At 51.4% G+C, this 25,143-nt stretch overlaps 1 protein-coding gene across 8 annotated transcripts in view; it reads right to left on the reverse strand.

The window, feature by feature from the left end:
- Nucleotides 1-11,086, reverse strand: part of ZC3H3 (zinc finger CCCH-type containing 3) — a 202,052-nt gene extending 190,966 nt beyond the window's left edge. For all 8 annotated transcript variants that reach the window (XR_012631543.1, XM_074889093.1, XM_074889078.1 and 5 more), the window contains exons 1-3: nt 11,011-11,086; nt 7,355-8,759; nt 4,167-4,363 (exon numbers count right to left, since the gene is read on the reverse strand). Coding sequence is in view for 7 of the 8 variants with exons in the window: in XM_074889093.1 (XP_074745194.1) it covers nt 4,167-4,363; nt 7,355-8,759; nt 11,011-11,056 (1,648 nt within the window). In the remaining variant the exon portion in view is untranslated. The remainder of the gene's footprint in view (nt 1-4,166; nt 4,364-7,354; nt 8,760-11,010) is intronic.
- Nucleotides 11,087-25,143: the final 14,057 nt, after the last annotated feature.

Here is a 25,143-nt window from a genome sequence, read left to right on the forward strand (position 1 = left end):
AAGCCCAAGCACATGTAGGAACAGTCCAGCAATAATTCAACAGCTGTAGAAACCCAGAGCATAAGAATAGTTCAACCATTAAGCTGCAAATACACTGCCTAGGATTGAACCCTCTCAAAGAAAAGCCTTGAGGCATAAAGGATCCAAACCTATAAACTCAATTCTAATCAAGGGAATCAAATCCACCGGCTAATTATGAAGGTAAGCGTGAAGGGTCAAGATCTGATGGACCTAGTCGCTAGGCCTCTGTGCAAGGCTGCTGCTGCCAAGAGGAAGGTAAAAGCAGGAATGTGGGGGGCACAAGTCCTGAAGACCTTGCTAGTCCTCAAGCAGCACCAACCCTGCCAAAATTCATTTGGCAATTTTAAAGCAGTGAAGACTCTTGCTTGAATTTCTCTGCTAACTGGAGAAGCAAAGTAGCCATGAATCGCCCAGCAAGTGCCTCGCAAGCTGCCAATGGCATGGGAAGGAGCAAACCAAGTCCTCTGGGATCCCCCGAGGTGATGGTGCGACAGAAGTTAGATTATCAGCAACCATCTCCCTGAACCATCTCCATCAGCATTTAGCACCCGATGGCCCAGCAGCACGGGGAAAACCTGTACCCACGGTAGAGAAAAGATGACAAGAACTGTCAAACTTACATCGTTGTGACGCATCTTAGAAAACCTCTCCAGGAAAAGGACACACAGCCAAGTTCTCACAGTCACCACGTCAGCAGAAAACAGACCCAGCAAAAGATCTCGACTACACAAGGTCCTCCTAGCAGAAGGATGTATTTAATTCAGCACTGCGGAGAGGCTGGACAAAGCAGCAGCAAACACAGCAGAAAAAACCTTGTACCCTCCTCCCCAGGGAGGAGAAAGGCAGCCTAAGGAGTCCTTTCAGAGCTTCAAGTGAACGGATCCCAGTGCCACTTGCCAGTCCGTTTTCCAGTCCAAATAATGGCTCATCTACCGGAGTATAATTCCTCTCCGCTGAAGAAAGCAAGAAAGAAATTTAGAAGCCATTTCATAGTTATGGCGGGGAAACATTTTTAATTCACTAAGGCATCAGTGTCCGTGCTCCCACTAGGACAGCGAGGGATGGGGAAAAGGAGGATTTGTGGCATTTATGAAGTGAGGAAGAATAGTCTCACATGTGCACACACACATACACACACACAGGAAAAGGCAGGCGGGACATTTCCTTTTGCTTTTAGTTATTTTAAGAACCAAATCAAGACACATTTTTACAGCAGGTGCTGCAGTTTGCAAAGAAAAAGAGCCACGAGGCACAGTCACCAAGTTTTCTTAAAGCAGATGCCAGTTTCCACATCGCTGAGCTAAGACTAAAAAATGCCCAGATCCAAGCTGGAAAATAATGTAAATGACTTCAACGCAGACAGCTTACAACTTATAAACCAGGGTTTTGTCTGTGCTAGGCTTGGCTAGCTATCAGGAAGGCTTTGATAATCTGATCCACTTTTGGGCAGGGGAATGAACTACATGCTCTCCCGAAGTCACTTCCAGACCTGTATTCCATTTTTTTTTCCTACTTTCTCTAAACTTCTTTATTTGCCAGCTTTACTTTGAACAAAGCCAGGAGCACAACAATATTTCTGCTCTATCTATATATTTTCATCCCTATGCAGTTTAAGATCAAAAATCTTTTCAGTATGGGAACATTACCTTCAATCAAGGAACGAGGATTAGGAATACATTCTCAAAAGACACGGGCTTTTGGCAGCTGCCAGTCAGGCTCCCAGAGGGGGCAAGAAGATTTTGATCCATTTTGTATATTCTTAACCTATTATATTCTTAACCTTCATTTGGTTAGGCACACTTTTTTACTGACAGCTCCTAAAAAGAAGAAATGTTTGCTAAGTCAAGCGAGTTTCCATGGGTGTGAGGAGCCTTCCCAAGGCAGCAGCTTCAGTGCCATGACCTCCTCGACAACACACAGCTGAGCAAACTACAACAAGGCCTCTGCTCTGCACAAACCCAGGTGTAAACAGGGAGCTACATGGAGAACAAGGATCTGGTTTAACCTCAGGTCTGTTCCTGGATCACCCAAACAGTTTATATCCCTGTAACCAGCAGTGTCTCGATTTTCTCATACGCAAAATGCTGTTGCAACCTCAAATCGCTCCATATCTCCAGAGTCTACAGCACAGCCGCTCCTATCAGGCTCCCCACAAGCACAGGAAGTTCTTTAAAGAGCAGCTTTACAGCATAAAAATTTATTTAATGACTTGTACTGGACGTGCCACACTGGAGAAAGGTCCCCACCAAGAAGTTTGTGAGGGCCAAGTCCTAAATTCACCCCAGAACAGGCAGTTCACAGTTCCTGGGAGGCTGAAATGTTGCATTCCCCATCCCACACATCACCATCACCCAGAAAAAGCCTTGTTGCCCCCCCATCACCATCACAGCTGGATCCAGCCACATGCCACATCCACCACCTCTGCTTTCAGAAATCACAGAAGAGGAATCCCAGTGCCAGCATGACCGAGACCTCCAACCGTACACGCTGGCTTCACGCGCTGTGTGAAAACTTTCACCCTAGCGTCTGGAGGTGCAGCCTTCACGCTTCTTTAGACACCAGAGGGTTCGCTGACATCCTTAAATGGAGCAAGACTCAGCCCCAAAGCCAGGCAAATGCTCGCATGCAGGAGCATCAATGCACATCTTATTCTCCCTGCCTCTGCCTCTCCCAAGTCACTGCCCACCTCCTAAAGCACCAGATCCAAAATTCTCCTCCCAGCATCCCCCCCATCCCTCCAAACCCCTCGTCAAACACACGTAAAGAAAATCTTTTTCTTCTCCTCCCACAAAAAAACCTTTCCCTTTCCCGAACTGCAAGCCTCCATTCTTGTCTTTTCAGCCGTCAAAACACAGCAACGCCTAAACGCAGCTATTTGTCTGAACACAAAATAACTATAATCACACGTGTAAGCTCGTTAGTTGAAGCGCAGAGCAGGAAACCACAAAATTGTCTTCCTGAAAACAGAAGCTCAACAGCTTTGCTTCTGGAGGAAGATCACAGCTACGTCATGGCCAGAACAGCCCTCCCCACTCAAGCAATGCCTACCCACAGCGCCACTGGCCCCCCTGCCACAGGGGAACGAGCCCAACACAAACACGCAAACAAAACACGCTTCATACACGTTTGAGAAAACTAAATCTGAGGGGAGCGAAGCCACTTCGGTGTGGTCCCTGATCACACCACCACTGAACAGCAGAACCAGACTCTGAAGCAGAAACATCACACCACCATTTCACGCACGCACAGGAGCAGCTCTCCAGGCCCCAAGAAGCTGATTTTCGCTCTGACAAGTGACAACCCAAAGCAGCAGGACGTGGAGGCAAACTACCAGTCCACAGAATCATCAAGGTTGGAAAAGACCTTGAAGCTCTTCCAGTCCAACCATGAACCTCACCCTGACCGTTCTCAGCTCCACCAGATCCCTCAGTGCTGGCTCAACCCGACTCTTCAACCCCTCCAGGGATGGGGACTCCCCCCCTGCCCTGGGCAGCCCATTCCAACGCCCAACAACCCCTTCTGCAAAGAAATCCTTCCTAAGAGCCAGTCTGACCCTGCCCTGGCGCAGCTTGAGGCCATTCCCTCTTGGCCTGCCACTGGTTCCTTGGCTCAGGAGACTTATCCCCATCTCTCTACAAACATGATGGACCCGGTATTCCTCTAATTATTATTATTTTAAGCAGATTACATACAAAACCTATATACCTGCTGACATGGTACCAGGATATAGGTGCATTAGGTAGGTCTGTAGTTGCTAGAGGAGTATCTCATGACATGCACAAGCTTTTGCCCGACACAAAAAAAAAAAAGAGATTAGTCTTACAGATGTATTACTGCCTCTGCCATCCTCTTCCTTCCTTGAGCACCTTCCTATTTGATGCCTGCAAGTCCAGCAAAACCACATTAAAAGCAAGAAAGAGCTTTAAAATGGCCTTGGATGGAGATGTCAAAGCACAAGACAGCTCTGGGGTAAGGTAGAATACTCCAACCAAACTTCTGCTCCTCAAGTGTTTGCTCCGGGACCAACCAACAGCAGATTCACCTCCTGGAAGACCTGAGGTAACTCATTTCCAAATCCAAGAGCCTCCCTTTTTGCTGGCACGCAGTCAGCGAGCACCGTCACCCTTTGGGACAGCCGTTCCTACCTTCCTTGGTGGAGCCCTGCATCCTGGTGGCCGGCAGCCTGCAGAGCCTGTGCTTGGTGATCTGCACCAAGCCCTTGGGCGAGGAGCGTTTCGGCGTCGCAGAAGGTTTTCCCCGCAAGGAGTTTTTCTTCCTGAGGTGGAAGTGGCTTTTCAGAGGCGTGGTGGGCGAGGAGCCATTCTTCCTGTCCGTCGGGGAACTGTGAAGGGAAACACCACACAGTTAGAAGGGAATAGAGAGGTGACCAAAACGTACTTGGTCCCCTTGCCCGGAGCTGAGGAGAGAAGCTGGGTCACCAAGCTCCACGCTGCTCCCCCACCCAAGGGTGACACGAACCACTGCACAGAAAATTGCAAGTTAATAGGCAAATGTTATGAATTTCTGGCAAAGCACAGATGGAGAATGAGGTATTTGACAGCCTAACTCAACTCCTTCCCTTCTGCTTTGTGCTCAGAAGATGCAGGGGAGAGGATAGAATCACAGAATCATTTAGGTTGGAACAGACCTTTAAGAAGATCATTAGGTCCAACCATTAACCTCACACTGCCAAGGCCACCACTAACCCATGTTCCTAAGCACCACATCTACACGTCTTTTAAACACCTCCTGGGATGGTGATTCAACCACATCCCTGAAGAGCCTGTTCCGAAGCTTGACAACCCTTTCAGTGAAGAAATTTTTCCAAATATCCAATCTAAACCTCTCCCGGCACAACTTGAGGCCATTTCCTTTCATCTTATCACTTGTTACTCAAGAAAAGAGACCAACACCCACCTTGCTACAACCTCCTTTCAGGTGGTTGTAGAGGGCCATGAGGTCTCCCCTCAGCCTCCTTTTCTCCACACTAAACACCCCCAGTTCCCTCAGCCACTCCTCATAAGACTTGTGCTCTAGATCAGGGGTTCTCAACCTTTCCTTCACCACAGAACCCCTTTAAATACCTTTTGGGGCCACAGACCACCAAGACTTAATTCAAGATTTAAAGCACTAGACTGCATCCAATATTTCTTTCCATTTTCTCATGAAGGGTCTTCAAATTTGGAAAGAAAGGGAATAAGTTAACCTGTTAATGCATTATAATATCTTTATTGCAATGATTCCATATGAATTTAAAATAATAGCATCAACATTCTTCTTGCTCCAATGGCCCATTTTATGGTGTTTTAACATGCTAATTCCGAATTTGATGCCAATTTTTACATTAAAATTTGATGAAAAGTTTTTACAATTCTTCTCATCTCCCCCCTTGTCTGTCTGCATTCAGTCACCATATATTTTTGTTTACAGGTCCAGGGCCACCACTTGGAGGAGCAGACTTCAGCCCGTTGTGGCCCTAAAGGGGGCTGTTGGGTTAAGAAAATGTCTTTAAGGGAAAAACCGCCTAGTTAAAGTGGGTCCCACCAACCATACTAGCACCAAAGATACTAGCACGTCAGGGCAGGCTGGCGGCGGGGGGGCTTGAGTATGAGAGGAGTATTGAGGGGAAAGGGCTGTGGGAAAAGGAAGACCAAATGTTTCCAGGCAGGACGTTCCCCAACCCTGCTTTAAGACTTCTCAGACCCCCTGTGACAACATCGCAGCCCCCCAGGAGTCTGTGGACCACGGGTTGTGAACCACTGGTCTAGACCCTTCACCAGCTTCATTGTCCTTCTCTGGACGTGCTCCAGCACCTCAATGTTTTCTTGTAGTGAGGGGCCCAAAACTGAGCCCAGTATTTGAGGTACTCAGAACTGTTGAGGCTGCAGAGGGGGACAATCACTTCCCTAGTCCTGCTGGCTTTTATTGAAATAAGGGGGGTGGTCTCACCCCCCTGACTGCCAAAAAAAATCCAAACCAATCGCAGCTTCTCCAGGCACCTTGCTCCAGAGTGATCCTCCCAGCACGATCCACCTGCACACACATTCCCTAACAAACCAGGAGAGCAAGACAAGGATGGAAACCTACGGTGAAGCACTGAGCAGCCGATCTGGGAAACAGAAGCAGGAATCAAGGCAGCAGATTCTCAATCGGTGCCGCGTTACCGGCTTGTTGCATCACTTAAAATAGTTATTTAGGCCACGGCCCTCAATTTTCAAGAGCTCGGGCTTGGCGTTACTGCAGCAAGAAAGGAGCCAAACCATGCATCCACAACACTGAGGGTATCTCCAAGTGCAGTGGTAGAGCAGAGGTCACACAGCTGTGCCACCAACCCTCACCCCATCCTGCTTATCCCTTCCCTGCAGTCTAGGCTGGGCTTGCATCCAGCCCTGCCAAGAAGAGCAGCACAGAACAGCTCTCCCACCAGGAGCACAATGTAACGAAGCCCTTGCAGCACTCCCAGGACACATCGGATTTTCAAAGAGTTTAGTCCCGACTTCTAATCTGTTTCACAGAACCACAGAATCCTTCAGGTTGGAAAAGACCCTTGGGATCATCGAGTCCAACCATCAGCCTGACTCTACAAAGTTCTCCCCTACACCACATCCCCCAACAACATCCTGGCTTGGATTAGAAATAGTGTGACCAGCAGAAGTAGGGAGGTGATCGTCCCCCTGTGCTCTGCACTGGTGAGGCCACACCTGGAGTGTTGTGTCCAGCTTTGGGCACCTCAATCCAAGAGAGACCTCGAGGTGCTGGAGCGAGTGCAGAGGAGGGCAACGAGCTGGGGAAGGGCCTGGAGAATAAATCCTGTGAGGAGCGATGGAAGGAGCTGGGACTGTTCAGTGTGAGGAGGAGAAGGCTGAGGGGAGACCTCATCACTCTACAGCTCCCTGAAAGGACGTTGTAGAGAGGTTGGTGCTGGTCTCTTCTCCCAGGGAATTAGTGACAGAACAAGAGGGAACGGCTTTAAACTGCACCAGGGGAGGTTCAGACTGGGCATGAGGAACAAATGTTTCCCAGCAAGAGTGGTCAGAGAGTGGAATAGGCTGCCCAGGGAGGGGTGGAGTCCCCATCCCTGGGTGTGTTTAAGGGTCGTTTGGATGAGCTGTGGGGGGATGTGGGGTAGGGGAGAACTTTGTAGAGTCGGGCTGATGATTAGACTCGATGATCCCGAGGGTCTTTTCCAACCTGAATGATTCTGTGAAAAATACCTTCCCATATACAACAACCCACACTGAAATTTCACTTATAGCTGCAACTCACGTGAAGCCGATGGACACAAAATACAACCAGTGCAACAACACCGCTCTGAAGGTGACCAGAAACTTACCCGGAACTTCCTTTTCTCTTGATGATTTTTGTCCGACTCTTCACTTTGTAACTGGACAGCGTGGCATCACCAAAGGAGGATTTCACCCCGCCAAGACCAACTGCCGCAGCGCTGGGAGGCGGCGGGGCCACACGAGGGAGGTTGAAGGCTGGAGGCTTTTTCTGATCCTCAGATCGCCACCTGAATGCTGACTTGGACGTAGAGGGTGAGGTCTGTAGGCTGGAGGCTTTCCACTTATACTTGCTGGGAGAAACACCCAATTTGGACTGCAGTCCCGATTTCTTCAGCTTTGCTCCCAAATCTGCTTTTGGTGATAGTTTAGTACCTCTATCCGCTCCACCAACGACCTTCTTGGCACTTTCCGAAGCTCTAGGGCTGACCCATCTCTTCACAGCACGAGAGCATTTACCAGGGTTTGCGACCCACGTGTAATTAGTTTTCCTGAATTTCGTAGCTTTGCTGGAGACTGATGTTGAGGCAGCTCTTTGGAGACCGGCAGATTTGGGGACTACAGAAAACTTGCTCTTCACTGGAGTCACCCCAACCACTAAAGTCGCAGCCTGAGTGGGTTTGGAGCATGTCTCACCATTTCCAAGGAGCTTCGGCTCTCTGAAATCATCCCGGCCTTGCTCACCACCAGACTGCCAAGGAGCTGGAGGTTCTGCCTTCCTCCGTACCACGTGCCGAGCCGCCTCACGATCTGCCAGCACCGAAGGCTGTTGCGGCTCTGATTTCGGCGTCACGGCGCTTTCACTGGTGCTTCCGCAAGAGGCAGGGGAGCTGCCGGCCACGTCGCTGGCCAGACGCACCGTTCGAGGCTTATCCGACACACTCCTGTACACCGAGCTCACGAACCGGTGAGATGAACTAAATGAAACAGAGAGAGAAGGTCGTCTCTCTTCATCTCGGCTCGTGTACAGAGATTTCTGCACGTCTTCGCTGTCACCTGGAGCAGTGACCTCTGTTTTCAGCCCAGAAAACTCACAGTAAGAACCCACGTCAGCAAAATCTTTCGTATCTACAAACGGGCCAGCCCTCTGTGGCAGCTGGATCCCTACAACTATATTACCATCTGTGGTCAAGCCCACATGTCTCTCCGGGGATGATTCTGGTGGCTCAGGGGCCTGGTTGTCCCCACTGTTTCCAAAAGCCTGAGATGTGCTGGCAATTCCACCGCTTCCACCATCAAACGCCGATCCCGGCGGCCGGTTGACAAGGGAATATTTTTTCCTCCAGGAATGACCCTGGCGCAGCTGGAAATCCCTGGGAGTCTGCTGGGGGTACCTGGCTGAAAACGCCCCCCTTCTGCTGAAGGTAGGCTGGCGGGGGTTGTTCCACCTCGGTGGCGCGGATGGCAGCGGCCGTGGCATGTCCCCGTGCGTGTTTTTATGGTCGTTTATGAGACCTACAGAGAAAAAAACCAGTGTCTGTTAATCACCAGTCCCATGGGATTCCGACAGCATCACGGGGCTCACGCGGCAACGAGGACGATCGCTCCGCAACGAGGCTCACGCAGATAAAAATGGTGCTGGAAGGAAAAATTTAAACCAAATATCTCCCTCAATTCTCATGAAAGTCAGTCACAAAAGGGATTTTGCAGGACAGCTCAAGGCAGGTCTGAGCCACAGACTCACCAACGGACCCTTAACACACTGCACTAGTGCTGTCAGCCACATTTTGCCCCTTTACGCTCTTTTTTTAATCTGCCAAAAGGGATGCTTGAATTATTGTTTCTGGAGCTTGATTTTTTTAAAAAATGCTGATTTTATTTCCAGATATCTTTTCAGAGCAGTCTCTGAGGGTCTGCTCATACACAGAGCCCAGCACAGCCAGCCCCAAACACAAAGCACAGAGTCATTTAGGTTGAAAAAGACCTTTAAGATCACCGAGTCCAACCATTAACCCCACACTGCCAAGTCCACCACTAAACCACATCCCTACACACCACATCTAAACATCGTTTAAACACCTCCAGGGACTGTGACTCCATCACTTCCCTGAGCAGCCTGTTCCAAAGCTTGATAAGCCTTTTGGTGAAGAAATTTTTCCTAATATCCAATCTAAACCTGCCCTGGCACAACCTGAGGCCATTTCCTTTCATCTTATCACTTGTTACTCAGGAAAAGAGACCAACACCCACCTCTCTGCACCCTCCTTTCAGGTGGTTGTAGAGAGCAATAAGGTTCCCCTCAGCCTCTTCTTCTCCAGACTAAACCCCCCCAGTTCTCTCAGCCGCTCCCCATAAGACTTGTGCTCTAGATCCTTCACCAATTTCATGGCTCTTCTTCAAGGAGGCTCTGAGGAGGCCCCAGCTTTGCTGTGGGGTCACTGCACATCCCTCTGCCAAGCCACCACACCTCCCCGGTGCTTTGGTCGACTAACAAAGTCATTTGGATGATAGATACACATCAATTAGGGAAGGCCTGCACTTGTTGTTAAGCCTTAGTGTTTAGAAAACCCTGCTAACAAAAGGGATTATCAAAGGATTTTTGAGCCTTTATTTTAGGGACATGTCAGCATAGAAAAGTTCTTCCATTAAAGGATTTTTTGAGCCTTTATTTTAGGGACATGTCAACATAGAAAAGTTTTTCCTACGTGAGGGTTCACAGAGCTGCTGGAAGAGCAGATCTCTCCTGGAGGAGGCGAGGACCGTGTTTTCCTCCCTCTCATCACACGCCCCCACATAGGAGCTCCTGGACAGAGGCAAATCCCCCACAAGGCCTGAGCAGAGTTTGTAGCTTTACTAATGAGGAAAAATTACCTTGGGGTCTATAAATAGAGCGAGATAGTGCTAAGAATAAGCACTGATGCTCACCAGAGCTAGGAAAGGGCATGCAAATACATATCCCCCCCCCCACGCTCCTTCACCATGCTGAGGAGTCAAGGGACAGAGGGCGAGGGCCACATGCCACCTCTGTGCCACCAGCCCCGGGGGCTGCAGGGCTGGGGACACCTCAGCCCCCAGCCCCGACGGTCACAGACCCTGCAGGGGCCAGCAGCGCCGAGATCCCCCCCACACCCTCCGTGGGGCCCCCCAAACCACCCAGCGGTCTCTAGTCTCTGTTCCCTCCCTGTCTTAGCCCACCGGGGACTGCTGGGTCCTCTCCCCTCCCCCCTTCTCCTGAGCACTCCTGGGTCCTCTCCACCTCCCCCATCCCTTGGGCCCTTCCCAGGCCTCAGCCCTCCCCTCCCCCTTCCCCAGGGTCCTCTCCGTTCCCCTCCCCCCTCCCAGACTCCCAAGGTCCCCTTCACAGCTCTCCCCTCCCCCCAGGCTTCCCAGGTCCTCTCTCACAACCCGCTCCTTCCACCCCCCACCCTCCAGATCCCCTTCACAGCCGCCCCTTCCCCCCCACAGGACTCTGGGGTCCCCTCACAACCCGCCCCTCCCCCTCCCTGAATCTGGGGTCCCCTCGCAACCCACCCCTCCCCCTCTCAGATTCCGGAGTCCCCTCACAACCCGCCCCTCCCCTCTCCCCCTCCGGGTCCCCTCACAACCCTCCTCCCCACCCCCCTCCCCCCCAGACTCTGGGGTCCCCTCACAACACGTCCCTCCCCCCTCCGTCTCCCGGGTCCCCCCTCACAACCCGCCCCCCTCCCCCCTCCCCTTCCGGACTCCGGGGTCTCCTCACAGCCCCCCGCCGCCATCCCGGCCGTACCCTGCAGCAGGCGGATCTGCCGCCACAGCCTCTCCCTCTCCTCCATCCCCGCAGCGCTCCCGCACCGCCCCGCACCGCAGCGTCATCGCTCCGCGCCGGCCGTTGGCCGGTCACGTGAGCGCGCGCGCCGTCACGGTCACGTGACTCCCGCAACCGCCGCGGCCGTCGCTTAGCAACGGAGGTGCCACTTCAGGCCTGCGAGTTCCCGGCGAGGCCTGAACCCGGGCCCAGGAGCCCTGCGCCGAGCCCCGGGGCCCGGCTGGCTCCGGCTCCCTCCGCCCCCGGTCCCCAGCCCGGGCTGGCCCGGTTGGCCCCAACCTCTGTCCTGCGCCCAGCCTGGCCTAGTTGTCCCCAGCCCCTGTCCCCAGCCTGAGCTACCCTGGCTGGCCCCTGTCCCCACCTCAGTCTGGTCCACTTGTCCCCACCTCAGCCTGGTCCAGCTCTCCCCATCCCCTGTGCCCAGTCTGGGCTCTCCTGGCTGTCCCCATCCCCTGTCCCAAATCTGGGCTATCCCAGTTGTCTGTTGTTCACAGTCTCAGCCTGGCCCAACTGTCCCCAGCCCCTGTCCCCAGTCAGGGCTACCCTGGCTGTCCCCTGTCCCCATCTCAGCCTGGTCCAGTTGTTCCCATCCCCTGTGCCCCGTCTGATTATCCCAGTTGTCTCTTGTCCCCAGCCTAGTTCAGTTGTCCCCACCCCCTGTGCCCAGCCTAGGCTACCCTAGCTGGCCCCTGTCCTCACCTCAGCCTGATCCAGCTGTCCCCTGTCCCCAATCTGAGCTATCGCAGCTGTACCTCATCTGCAGTCTCAGCCTGGTCCAGTTGTCCCCAGTCCCTGTCCCCAGCCTGGCCTACCTTGGCTGTCCCCTGACCCCACCCCAGCCTGGTCCAGCTCTCCTCATTCCCTGTGCCCAATCTGGGCTATCCTGGCTGTCCCCATCTCCTGTCCCCAATCTGGGCTATCCCAGTTGTCTCTTGTCCCCAGCCCAGCCTGGCCCAGCTGTCCCCAGCCCCTGTGCCCAGCCTGGGCTACCCTGGATGTTCCATGTCCCTACCTCAGCCTGGTCCAGCTGTCCCCATCTCCTGTCCCCAACCTGGGCTATCTCAGCTGTCTCTTTTCCCCAGCCCAGCCCAGCCTGGCCCAGCTGTCCCCAGTCGCTGTGCCCAGCCTGGGCTACCCTGGCTGTCCCCACCTCAGCCTGGTCCACCTGTCCCCATCCACTGTCCCCACTCTGGGCTATCCGAGCTGTCTCTTGTCCCCAGTCTCAGCCTGACCCACCTGTCCACAGCCTGGGCTACCCTGGTTGTCCCGTGTCCCCAGTCTCAGCCTGGCTCAGCTGTCCCCATCCCCTGTCCCTGCTGACCAGCTGTCCCTGTAAACTAAGTAAAGCCATATGTTCGATTTAATGCCTGAGCTGTAGTGACACTTTAATTTAGGATCAAGTGGACTGCACTGATTTTCTGAGGAGGACCACTAAACATTGGCTCTATGGTGTCAGCCTGATACTTTGTATAAACGATGCAGACCTTGCTAACAACTTTAGCCTTGACGAGGAGCCAGAAGATTGATAAGAGGGGAACATCGTGCCCCAGAAGGCACCGAAGTCTGGATGACTGCCTGAGAAGCATGAAGTCAGCAAAAATCAGCAATAACTAGGGGAAAGGTAAAGGTGGCATGGGGAGACCACGACCACCGACTCAATTCAAGACCAAAAAGACGTGCACCCCCCCACACCTGTAAGGAGTGTCTGTTCTAATTTACATAACAAGCGAGACTAATTTAAATATCACTAACCAATGAGGGGCAAAGTGATAAGAAACTAAGCAATGGTCATCACAGTAAACGTGTATTCGTGTAGTTTGAAATGTATAAATACAGCCAAGTTCTTTTGTGCAGTGTGCTGGCTTTGTGGAATTACCACCTAGCACCCACTTTTAGCAAACATGGAATAAATAAATATCTTGGCTCTGTGTGTAATATTGGCCTATTGCACACCGGGTGCCGAACCCTGTTTGAGGGACAACATCCCCATCCCCCTGTCCCCAGCCTGGGCTATCCCAGCTGTCCCTTGTCCCAGCCCAGCCTGCTCCAGCTCTCCCCATCTCCTGTCCCCACCTCACCCTGGTCCAGCTGTCCCCATCCCCTGTCCCCTGCCCAGCCAGGCCCCCCCACCCATCTCTGGCCTCTCCCATAACCAGCATCTGCCCACAGCCCACCACCCCCCCAGCCTGCAGACATGAGGGCGAGGACATCCTGGTGACCCCACAGGACCATCTCCAGCAAGGAAATTTAAATTTCACATGTCAGCCTTGCAAGTCTTATTTCTCATACTTCGGCTGTAATAGTTTAAAATGTTTTGCAGGAGAACTAGTCCCGACGCTGAGCTGCAAAGGTTGCTTGCATTAGTGGAGAAAATCATAGATGTTTTCATCTTCCTGCAAGAACGGGCAAGTTTCGTTCTTAATTTAAAGTCTTTGTTGTGTGATAGATGTGCCGGCAAGGCTTCAGCAGCAGTAGAGTAAAATAGCTGCTGCAGTCAGGGTAATTTTGAGACATCATTTGGGCACAGGAGTTTGCATCTTCTAGTTAAGCAAGAAAAGGGGTTAAGTGACTCTGAAAGTCACGTTTTGTAACACGTTTCATGGGCAGCTTTCAGAACAGTTCACATTCCCCCCCATTTCTCAATTCCTCCCAGAAGCTAGGGGCAAATCAAGAGCAGTTTTTTTAGGTCCAGTCCCAGTCCCTATGCCCTAGAAAGATTTTCTTTGACCTGAACTCTCCCCCCTGAGCATGTCCGCCAACCTGAAAGTCAGATGGCCCCTTGTTACCAGTACAAATCAGGAATATCCACAAAGTGTATCCATCCAACTGAGAGCACAACCAGAGAACAAAATTTCGCAGAATCCCAGAATCATCGAGGTTGGAAAAGACCTTGAAGATCCTCCAGTCCAACCATGAACCTCACCCTGACCGTTCCCAACTCCACCAGATCCCTCAGTGCTGGGTCAGCCCGACTCTTCAACCCCTCCAGGGATGGGGACTCCCCCCCTGCCCTGGGCAGCCCATTCCAACGCCCAACAACCCCTTCTGCAAACAAATACTTCCTAAGAGCCAGTCTGACCCTGCCCTGGCGCAGCTTGAGGCCATTCCCTCTTGGCCTGCCGCTGGTTCCTTGGCTCAAGAGACTCAGCCCCCCTCTCTGCACCCTCCTTTCAGGCAGTTGCAGAGGGCCAGGAGGTCTCCCCTCAGCCTCCTCTTCTCCACACTAAACCCCCCCAGTTCCCTCAGCCGCTCCCCATCACACCTGTGCTCCAGACCCTGCACCAGCTCCGTTGCCCTTCTCTGGACACGCTCGAGTCATTCAAGGGCCTTTTTGGAGTGAGGGGCCCAAAACTGAACCCACTCATGAAGGGGCAGCCTCACCAGTGCCGAGCACAGGGGTCAGATACCTTCCCTGTCCCTGCTGGCCACGCTAGTGCTGACACAAGCCAAGACGCCATTGGCCTCATTGGCCACCTGGGCACACTGCTGGCTCATTATCAATTCCCCCCAGGTCCCTCTCTGACTGGCAGCTCTCCAGCCACTCCTCCCCAAGCCTGTAGCGCTGCTGGGGGTTGTTGTTTTAATTGGTTGTTGTTATATTTTATAATTTATATGGACATTATCCTTAAGAAGTTTGTTTTCAGAATAATTTCATTCTTCCCTTAGGGAATAAACCCCATAACTTTAAATAAAGCCACAATAGAACCTCAAGTCTGCAAAGGAGATAAAAATCCAGCCTAAAATTATTTTTTAAACAACTTTGGGGGGAAAAAAAAAAAAAGGTGAGCCAAGTAGCTGCACCAGCACAGTGTAGTTTCCTTCTATACACTCTGTCGTGGTTGAAACCCGACCAGCAGCCAAACACCACGGAGCCCCTCAGCCTCCCCCACCCCCAGGGAACGGCCAACAGAGTTAGAGGGGTAAGGAGACTCATAGGTTGAGGGAAAAACAATTTAATAATAGAAATAAAATTAAAATAATAATGATAATAGTAATAATAGAAAATACAAACAGATAATGTACCATGTGATCGCTCACCACACACTGACCAATGCCCAGCCCGTTCCTGGTTAGTGATCCCAGAGAAAAGAGAATCCTGAAACCACCGTCCCAAAAACCTGAGTGGAGCTTCCTGCTCATCCCTTATCTATATACCAAGCTTGACGTTAGATCATATGGAATATTCCATTGGCCAGTTTGGGGCTGTTGTTTTGGCTCTGCTCCCCTGCAGCTTCTTGTGTACCTGCGCACTGGCAGGACATGAGAAGTTGAGAAGTCCTTGATTTCTTAGCAACAACTAAAAACCTCAGGAGATTATCAACATTCTTCTCATATCGAATCCCATACTGAATCCAAAACACTGCGCTATCTACTAAGAAGGAAGAAAAAAAACCAACAAAACAATTAGCTCTACCCCAGCCGAAACCAGGACACGCTGCCATGATGGGAACTTTATAAAAGCAACCGATCATCAACCTCAAATCATTTAAACCAGAAGCTGTCCCTTGGGACATCTCGCTTCCCGTCACAGTTAGGGAGTTCTGCCTGTCCCGGCTCTGATCAAATAACGTCCCCAGGGCAAGCCCATGATTTGCCTGCTCGGAAAGGTAGATTTAGTAAATTATTTACGGTGTGTTTAGTGGCCTTTTAAAGCAATTCAGCGGCGGAATATGGGGAAGAGCCAGCCGGTAGGAATAGATCACTTTATACAGATGGTAGCAAAGGCTTCAAAATCAAAGCAATCAGGGAGCTTGGCCCTTATTAGCCTCCCCCAAAGCCCTAAGACTGCAGAAAAACCCTGGCAGCTTCTCCTGTCGCAAAGTCCTGCAGGTAAAGGAACGGGCTGGGGACCAGGCAGGCAAAGATAACGGATCTCTTCCCTTTGGGCGGCCTCAGTTCAGCTTTAATCAATCACGAAGCCCCACCTAGAGTTTTGTAACTGCTTTAAACTGGCAGAAATTGGCACTTCTGCCAAAAGAAGCCTCCTCCGCTCCCAGCTGCTTGTTCCCTCCCTTGTGCTGGCACAAGAATTCGAGTGGCTTGCATAAATGAGCTAGAACGGGCTGCTCTGAATTGAAATTAATTCAGCGCACACAGAGGAAAAGCTAATTTTTAACATAGGGAAGCCATGTATCCACCACTCCCACAAAACCCAACCTCAGCAAAGAGTGAGCTAAAAGCAGTGCACCCTGTTTTGCCAATCTACACCAAAATATGTATCTAGAAAAAGCAATGTATGGGGCAAGGCAGTGCTGGAGGGTCTCAGGCCACTTGGGATCCTCCTCTGATGCTCCTTGGGTGCTCCCCAGAAGGAAAGCTTTGGTGGGGTGGGGGCATCCAGAGGAGCAGGGACATCGTCATAAGCATGAACTGGATCTTCTCCAGGGAACGGAGAGGAGCATCGTGCCTCAGGACATGCTGTACTTGCACATATCTCCCCTGAGCAAAGGGCAAAGGAGAGATAAGGATGCTGCATCACTAAAATAAACATTTTTTTTCCTTTTCAGCCCACCGTGAGGAAGCATTACCCATTCAGCCGCCTCACCGGCTCGATGCCTGTTACAAGCAACACATCTGAAAGCTACAGGAATTCATGGCACTCGTTCTTTGTTCATAGCACCACGCTTGTATGACACTTGTTTGTAAGTCTAATTTAATTAAAAAAACAGTAAAAAGCAAGTGCAGATTTTTTGACGCTGTGCTGGCAGGGTGTCTGTGCATGAGAAAACGCCCTGGGGAGGGTAGCACATTTAAGAGAAATTAAATTGTCTCATTCAGCCCAGAATAAACATGGTGCTAATCCCTCTAATGGCCTTAAACATCACCCGTACTGCCGATCCAGTGACAGGCGTGCAATAGGACCCAATTAAGCTGCTCACACGTTTGAAATCATGGCCTCATCAGCTTTGGTTTAGTCTGGAGTCTCTCGATGGCTTTCTGTAAACTTGCTGAGACAAGCTAAAACACCCAACTTCGTTAAGCGCTGCACCAGCAGATTGCAGAGGCCTGATGACAGGGTGAGTGGGAGGCACTGGTGTTTCTGCTGCCTGCTCCTGCCAGCAGGTTTACAAAGGCACAGGGATCTCCCAGGATCCCCAGATCCTCCTGCTCTGCCTAAAACACCCAGCACTGCCTGGGATCCATTTGCGGGAATGTTGTGTATAGGACAGCAGAATGATTATTCTCTCGGGGGGCGGGAGGGGGGGGAGGCACCTCTGAGTCTCAGCTGGAGCATTATATCAAGCTTTCACAGAATCCTTCAGGTTGGAAAAGCCCCTCGGGATCATCGAGTCCAACCATCAGCCTGACTCTACAAAGTTCTCCCCTACCCCACATCCCCCCACAGCTCATCCAAACGACCCTTAAACACACCCAGGGATGGGGACTCCACCCCCTCCCTGGGCAGCCTATTCCACTCTCTGACCACTCTTGCTGGGAAACATTTGTTCCTCATGCCCAGTCTGAACCTCCCCTGGTGCAGTTTAAAGCCGTTCCCTCTTGTTCTGTCACTAATTCCCTGGGAGAAGAGACCAGCACCAACCTCTCTACAACGTCCTTTCAGGGAGCTGTAGAGTGATGAGGTCTCCCCTCAGCCTTCTCCTCCTCACACTGAACAGTCCCAGCTCCTTCCATCGCTCCTCACAGGATTTATTCTCCAGGCCCTTCCCCAGCTCGTTGCCCTCCTCTGCACTCGCTCCAGCACCTCGAGATCTCTCTGGTATTGAGGTGCCCAAAACTGGACACAACACTCCAGGTGTGGCCTCACCAGTGCAGAGCACAGGGGGACTATCACCTCCCTACTTGTGCTGGTCACACTATTTCTATCACAAGCCAGGATGCCGTTGGCTTTCTTGGCCACCTGGGCACACTGCTGGCTCCTGTTCAGCTGCTTGTCAATTAGAACCCCCAGATCCTTTTCTTCCAGACAGCTCCAGCCACCCCTCCCCAAGCCTGTAGTGATGGGGAGATGTGTTAATTAAAATGTAGAAAAATTGGTGAGAAGCTAGAAGGAAGGGAAAAATCAGAAGAGTAAAGGTTAAAAAAACATTGCCTATAAAGAAAAGCTGAAAGATTTTCAGGTTTTGATTTTTAAAAAGGGAAATTATATTAGAAATAGATATCTAATCAAGTGTGCTTGATGCACACTGGTGCTAGTAGAGCAGGCACATTTGCAACAAAGGAGATTCAAGGAAAAATTTTCCATCCAGAGGAGAGGTTACCTGGGGAAGACGGGAAGATTTAAGGTGTGCTCCTGGGGGTGGTTGATACATGCAGAACCCTGCTGGGGCCTCTGATTTAGGCATCCTCCTCAGCTTGTTTTCAACCTCTGTTTCTGCAGTCTTGGGGGCTCCGTGGCATCTTGCACGTCTAGTCCCAGCGGTTGTGTCCTGCATCGTTCTGCTGAAGCATCGTGAGGAGAAGAGTCCTAAGCTGAGTTCCCTGTTCCCTCCTTCACCAACACCAGTGCTTGTACGGCCACTGCATGGACTTGTCAGATATCATCTGGCTGCAGAACTTCTCCTTCTCCTTCTCCTTCTCCCTCTCTTCCTTTTTTTCCTCTCCTTCTTCTCCCTCTCCCTCTCCTTCTCCTTCTTCCTCTCCCTCTTCTCCTTCTCCCTCTTCTCCTTCTCCCTCTCCTTCTCCCTCTCCTTCTCCCTCTCCTTCTCTTCCCTTTTTTCCTCTCCTTCTTCCCCCTCTCCCGATCTCTCTCCTTCTCCCTCTTCCTCTCCCTCTTCTCCTTCTCCCTCTCCTTCTCTTCCTTCTCCTTTTTCCTCTCCTTCTTATTCTCCTTCTCCTTCTCCTTCTCCCTCTCCCTCTTCTCCCTCTCCTTCTCCCTCTCCTTCTCCCTCTCCTTCTCCCTCTCCTCCTTCTTCTCCCTTTCCCTCTCCTTCTTCTCCCTCTCCTTCTCCTCCTTTTCCCTGTCCTTCTCCCTGTCCTTCTCCCTCTCCCTCTCCTTCTCCCTCTCCCTCTCCTCCTTCTCCCTCTCCTTCTCCCTCTCCTCCTTCTCCCTCTCCCTCTCCTTGTCCCTCTTTTCCTTCTGGTTTAATTTTCAGCTTGATCTGGTCTCTAACAAGATTCACCATGCAGTCCCAGGAGTGCAAATGATGGGACAGAGGTCCATGGGAGAAGAACAACACGGGGAACTCCTTTATAGTAGCATGGACCTGTATTGCTCTAACCCGAGCACAAACCCGCACTGTTTCAGAATGCCCACAGCTCTGAGTCCAGCTGATCACAAGAGGAAAGCCCCTGATTTAGAAAGAAGACCTAAATCCAAGCTCCAGCTGCTGAGAAATCTCTGCCTCCCACTCAGACCAGTCTCACGCTGTCCAGATGCCTGTTTCTGGGAAATGCGTTGCTCAGGTGGCAGGAGCTCACCCAGCCCCTGGGGGAGCCTGGGGGAGCTGTGCAGGCACTTAGGAGGAAGATGAGGCATCTCAATTTGCTGTGGAAGGAGACCAGGAGCTGATGCAAAGCTTCAGGAGGAAGCGTGACACAGGCCAAGCAGCAGACAGAGGAGATAGTTTTAGTAGCAGCAGCAGCTTGCTGGCTAGACTCAAGCAATACAAAGACAAAAATAAAATTAAAAAAAGGGAGAAAATTGACCACAGAGAGGATTGTAAGACAGGTTTCCGTTAGAGACAAGGAACAAGTAACACCATTGCACAAGATAGTGGTGGAAACTAACAGTGTGCACCATGCCATGGCTTTGTTAGATAAATACATTCGGACTGGAAGAGGTGTAGGGAATGGTTGCTGAGATACTCTGGGGAGTGCAGAGCCTCTCAGTAGAGGTGCCCAAACCAGCTGAGTTTTCTTAGCCTTGCACACCAAGAGATGATACGGCTGCTCTCTGCAAATGAGTCAGAGGAAGAAGGCACTGTTGCAGGAAAAAGAAGACTTATTCAAGCAAGAATCACTGAATCATAAGTTGGAAGGGATTTCTGAAGGTCATGTAGTCCAACCCCCCTGCCACGGGCAGGGCCACCTTCCACTAGCCCAGGTTGCCCAAAGCCCCGTCCAACCTGGCCTTGAACCCTGCCAGGGAGGGGGCAGCCACAGCTTCTCTGGGCAACCTGTGCCAGGGCCTCCCCACCCTCACAGGGAACAATTTCTTCCTTAGATCTGATCTAAATCTACCCTGTTTAGTTTAAAACTGTTACCCCTTGTGCTGTCACTACAGGCGCTGGTAAAAAGTCTCTCTCTGTCTTTCTTACACACCTGTTTTAAATATTGAAAGGCTGCTCTAAGGTCTCCCCGGAGCCTTCTCTTCTTCAGCTGAACCCCCCCAACTCTCTCAGCCTTTCCCCCCAGCAGAGCTGCTCCAGCCCTCAGACCATTTCCGTGTCCCTCCTCTGGTCCCGCTCCAACAGCTCCATGTCTGTCCTGTGCTGGGGACCCCAGAGCTGGACGCAGGGCTGCGGGGGGGTCTCACCAGAGCAGAGTAGAGGGGGAGAATCCCCTCCCTCGACCTGCTGGCCACGCTGCTTGGGACACAGCCCAGGATACAGTTGGCTTTCTGGGCTGCAAGTGCACGTTGCCAGGTCATGTCCCATTTTTTACCCACCAGTACTCCCAAGTCCTTCTCCTTGGGGCTGCTCTCCATCCACTCATCCCCCAGCCTGTGTTGATACCGGGGATTGCTCCAAGTCAAGTGCAGGACCTTGCAACAGAAGAAGATAGTACTGGATTATTATATTTAGGATTGAAACTAAATAGACCCCTCTAATCATCCTAAGAACCAAGTGGTCTTATATGGAAGAGGTGAACAAAGGACTGAGCTCAGGCTGCACCCTGCGTCCTGCAGCCCTGCTGTGCAGTGGAGACCTGACGTAGATACAAACCACCTCACCCATGGTCCAGCAGTCGGGCAGCATTTTCTCCCAGGCTCACCATCTAGGATCTTCTTTTGTGTCCCACTTCTGGTTTTAACCCCTTTGGAGCATCAGCTTATCAGTTTCAGCTCTTCCTGACATCGTCTTGGGCTCTGCGTGCTGCTGCAATTCGGAGTGCGAGCACCGCTCATACAGCAACGCATGGACACGCTCAGCCTCCAGCTGCAAGAGGAGCTCAGCAGCTGTTTACCACCAAAGAAAGTTACTTCTTCTCCAAAAAGTTTTTGCTATTTTAACTTGAGGGAAAAAAAGTGCTTCCCAAGGGCAAACAAACTCTAGAATCCCATTTTTGCTGATAATAGCAAGACTCAAGAGTGCGGGCTCAAGGGAAGGAGATGTCTCCTGGGTTAGATGGAAAACAGAGAGGAAAATGTCAGTAACAGAAAGAGAAACTGCTGCATGATCCTAAAGGAAAAGCCACTGTCATTTATCAAGTGGGCACTAGTCTTCTGCTGTGATACCTATTTTTTGGCCCTCTTTCTCGCCTGGAGTCTCACTGCTGTTGCATGAGCTGCACGCAGACCTAAATACATGTATTTGGGGAAAGGGAGGAATCAGAGCGATGATCTGTGTGCTTCCATGTTGCTGTCATTCCCAGCCAGTGTGATTATTTTCCAAGATATTTAAAGTGAGGACAGAGAGCGAAGCCTCTTTTTAATCCTCCACATTCACCCGGTGATATAGGGACTGTTTGATCTTTCATGGAGACAGCAAGGACCAACCACGAACCATAAACCTTTCTAAGCAGCAAGAGCAGCTACACCTCAATTAATTTGGCAACATCCCAAGCCCTCTGCTCTGTGGGGCAGGGGATCCTACGGGCTAATGACACCCCACAGAAAAATGAATTTTCCTTTACTGACCAAGGAGATGTCTGTGACCGCACTGACTTGCAGAACCACAGAATCATCCAGGTTGGAAAAGCCCTTGAAGCTCCTCCAGTCCAACCATGAACCTCACCCTGACCGTTCCCAACTCCACCAGATCCCTCAGCGCTGGCTCAACCCGACTCTTCAACCCCTCCAGGGATGGGGACTCCCCCCCTGCCCTGGGCAGCCCATTCCAACGCCCAACAACCCCTTCTGCAAAGAAATCCTTCCTAAGAGCCAGTCTGACCCTGCCCTGGCGCAGCTTGAGGCCATTCCCTCTTGGCCTGCCGCTGGTTCCTTGGCTCAAGAGACTCAGCCCCCCTCTCTGCACCCTCCTGTCAGGGAGTTGTAGGGGGCGATGAGGTCTCCCCTCAGCCTCCTCTTCTCCACACTAAACCCCCCCAGTTCCCTCAGCCGCTCCCCATCAGACCTGTGCTCCAGACCCTGCACCAGCTCCGTTGCCCTTCTCTGGACACGCTCGAGTCATTCAAGGGCCTTTCAAGTTCAAACCCCACCAGCTCCTGGTTTCCGTGGCTGTTTCCCATGCAGTAAGTGCCTCATTTCCAAAGGGTATGACCAACGCGGCACAAGACCATGGCAGCATCTTCATAAATATTTGTTCACATGAAAAAAATTCATATTAGTCCAGCTTCGGTTGTGAAGGGGGGAGGACTTTGCCTACCAAGTGTTTGGGTGTTGGACTTTTCCCTGCTTGGAAAGGTTATGAAAGAAATCCATACATTGACAATTGTAAATGTTTGCGTTAGAAATACGGTTTTCTGTTCAGCCTGCACTGCTGACCGCATTGCTTGGTGGAGTTTGGATGGAGACCACAACCAGCCGGGGATCTGTGCTTGTCCCCGGCCACCACCATTGCAACACCGGCTGCCATTGCAACATTCCCACGTTGCACGACCTGCCGCTCAGGGGTTCATTGCTAAAAACATTTGCAAATCCTTTCGGTGCAACAAGGTTTCAGGAATTTCACAATACCGCCAAAGAGAAGGGAAGCAAACTGTTCTCAACAAATACTGAGTTGTGAGTTAGTGACTTGAGACGTGTCATTTGCTGGATCTTACAGCAGCTATTGAAGGAAAAGTGACATCGGCTATTTGTTTGCAAGCCCTGGCAGAGAGGAAAGGACACTCAGGAAGAAGGTGGTGAAATTTTGAAACCTTTCTTGGTTTGTTTTGACCTGGCTGGATGCTCACATCCAGCAGTAACTATCAACCCTGGAAAGCTGCAGAAGAAATTAAACTTACTTGATTCCTCCTGGGATCAACTTTTCCTGCCATACACATAAATTGCACCCACTGAAGCTCCTCTGTGTTTTGCTGAGGGTTTATTGGCACCTCCTCACCTCCTGACGGAGCTTTGCTCTTGCAAAATGAAGGTCCTTTGGTGTGTTCATGTCTCCTCCTTGAGCACAGCTCTGCCCCCCCCGGCATCGGCACTGGCAGCTCTGTGGTGTCCCAACGCCTTCTTTGACCTGCACAGATGAGTCACAGCGGGGTTTTTAAGAAGGACACATGGATTTTTGGGTGCTCAGCATCACCAGTTTAGGGGGGCACCCCAGTACCCCTTGGCTCTGTGGGCCAGCGAGCAGGGAGGCTCCAGTACCTCTGCCCTTTCCAGCCTCCGTAGGGTGCTTTGCTTTAGTAACGTCTTGCTTACAGCTTTGCTCTGGAGAAGCTAAAATTAAAACAGTGACTCCATTGCAGACTGAAAACAGAGCATTCCTTCTCCGCCCGCGTGCTTTGGATGGACATCAGAAGCCAAACCCAGGCTGTTAAATCCCCTGTGTAAAAACAATCTTCTATTCTGATCCTCAGTCCACCATGGCTCGCTGCGGTTGGGATGTTCAGTTCCCAGACTCATGTTCAGGAGGCTCCAAAGTGGGATTTGCCTGGAAATGGAAAACATAAACACAAGAAGCCAGTATCTCTGCAGCTTATTGCCTTAAACAAAAGCTTATTCTGCTCTAGAGAAGGGGGAAAACAGAGGTTAATTCATCGACAAAGAAATAAAAAAGAAAAACCTTCAGGATCTCATTTCACCCCATATGTCCCCTAATTCTGTGGGAAAGGGGAGTTTGGCAGTCAACCAGCGCGAAGATGGAGACGTCTCCCCACTTTCCAATCAGCCAAGACCCTTAGTGTGGGACCAGCCCTCATGGGGGTAAAAGTCTAAATGCCCCAGTCCTCGCTGAGCCACTGCCAGGTGGAGTGAAGCTGCTCCCAGGACGTCCAGCCCCACTGAAGTCATGGAATCACAGAACGCTTTGGGGTGGAGGGGATCTTAAAGATCATCCAGTTCCAACCCCCCTGCCCCGGGCAGGGACACCTTCCACTAGCCCAGGTTTCCCAAAGCCCCGTCCAACCTGGCCTTGAACCCTTCCAGGGAGGGGGCAGCCACAGCTTCTCTGGGCAACCTGTGCCAGGGCCTTACCACCCTCACAGGGAACAATTTCTGCCTTAGATCTAACCTAAATCTGCCCTGTTTAGTTTAAAACTGCTACCCCTTGTGCTGTCACTACAGGCGCTGGTAAAAAGTCTCTCTCTGTCTTTCTTACACACCTGTTTGAAATATTGAAAGGCTGCTCTAAGGTCTCCCCGGAGCCTTCTCTTCTCCAGCTGAACCCCCCCAACTCTCTCAGCCTTTTGCCCCAGCAGAGCTGCTCCAGCCCTCGGACCATTTCCGTGTCCCTCCTCTGGCCCCGCTCCAACAGCTCCATGTCTGTCCTGTGCTGGGGACCCCAGAGCTGGATGCAGGGCTCTGGGGGGGTGTCACCAGAGGGGAATAGAGGGGGAGAATCCCCTCCCTCGACCTGCTGGCCACACTTCTCTTGATGCAGCCCAGGAGATGGTTGGCTTTCTGGGCTGTGAGTGCACATTGCCAGATCATGTCCAATTCTTCATCCACCAGTACCCCCAAGTCCTTCTCCTTGGGGCTGCTCTCCATCCACTTATCCCCCAGCCTGTGTTCATACTGGGGGTTGCCCCAACCCAGGTGCAGGATCTTGCACTTGACCTCGTTGAACTTCATGAGGTTCACATGGGCCAAGTCCTGCCAGGGCTGCCAAAATCTCTGTCCCTGCAACATCCATTAGAGCCAACACTGGCAAAACCCAGCAAGACAGTTCTTTGCTCTAAAGTACCAGTCCCACCATTGTATGTTTGGAGTGGTGAAGGTACAAACTGCTTTAATTTGCAGCCTCTCATATGTGTGAACATCAAACTGTGTTGGCACACCCCATGCTGTGACACTGAGGACACCCAGTGATTTCCAGTGGGTCCATAGGTGCCACCACCACAGGGGCCATGGATGCT

This window comes from Strix uralensis, chromosome 1 (assembly GCF_047716275.1).
Source record: "Strix uralensis isolate ZFMK-TIS-50842 chromosome 1, bStrUra1, whole genome shotgun sequence".
NCBI lineage: Eukaryota > Metazoa > Chordata > Aves > Strigiformes > Strigidae > Strix > Strix uralensis.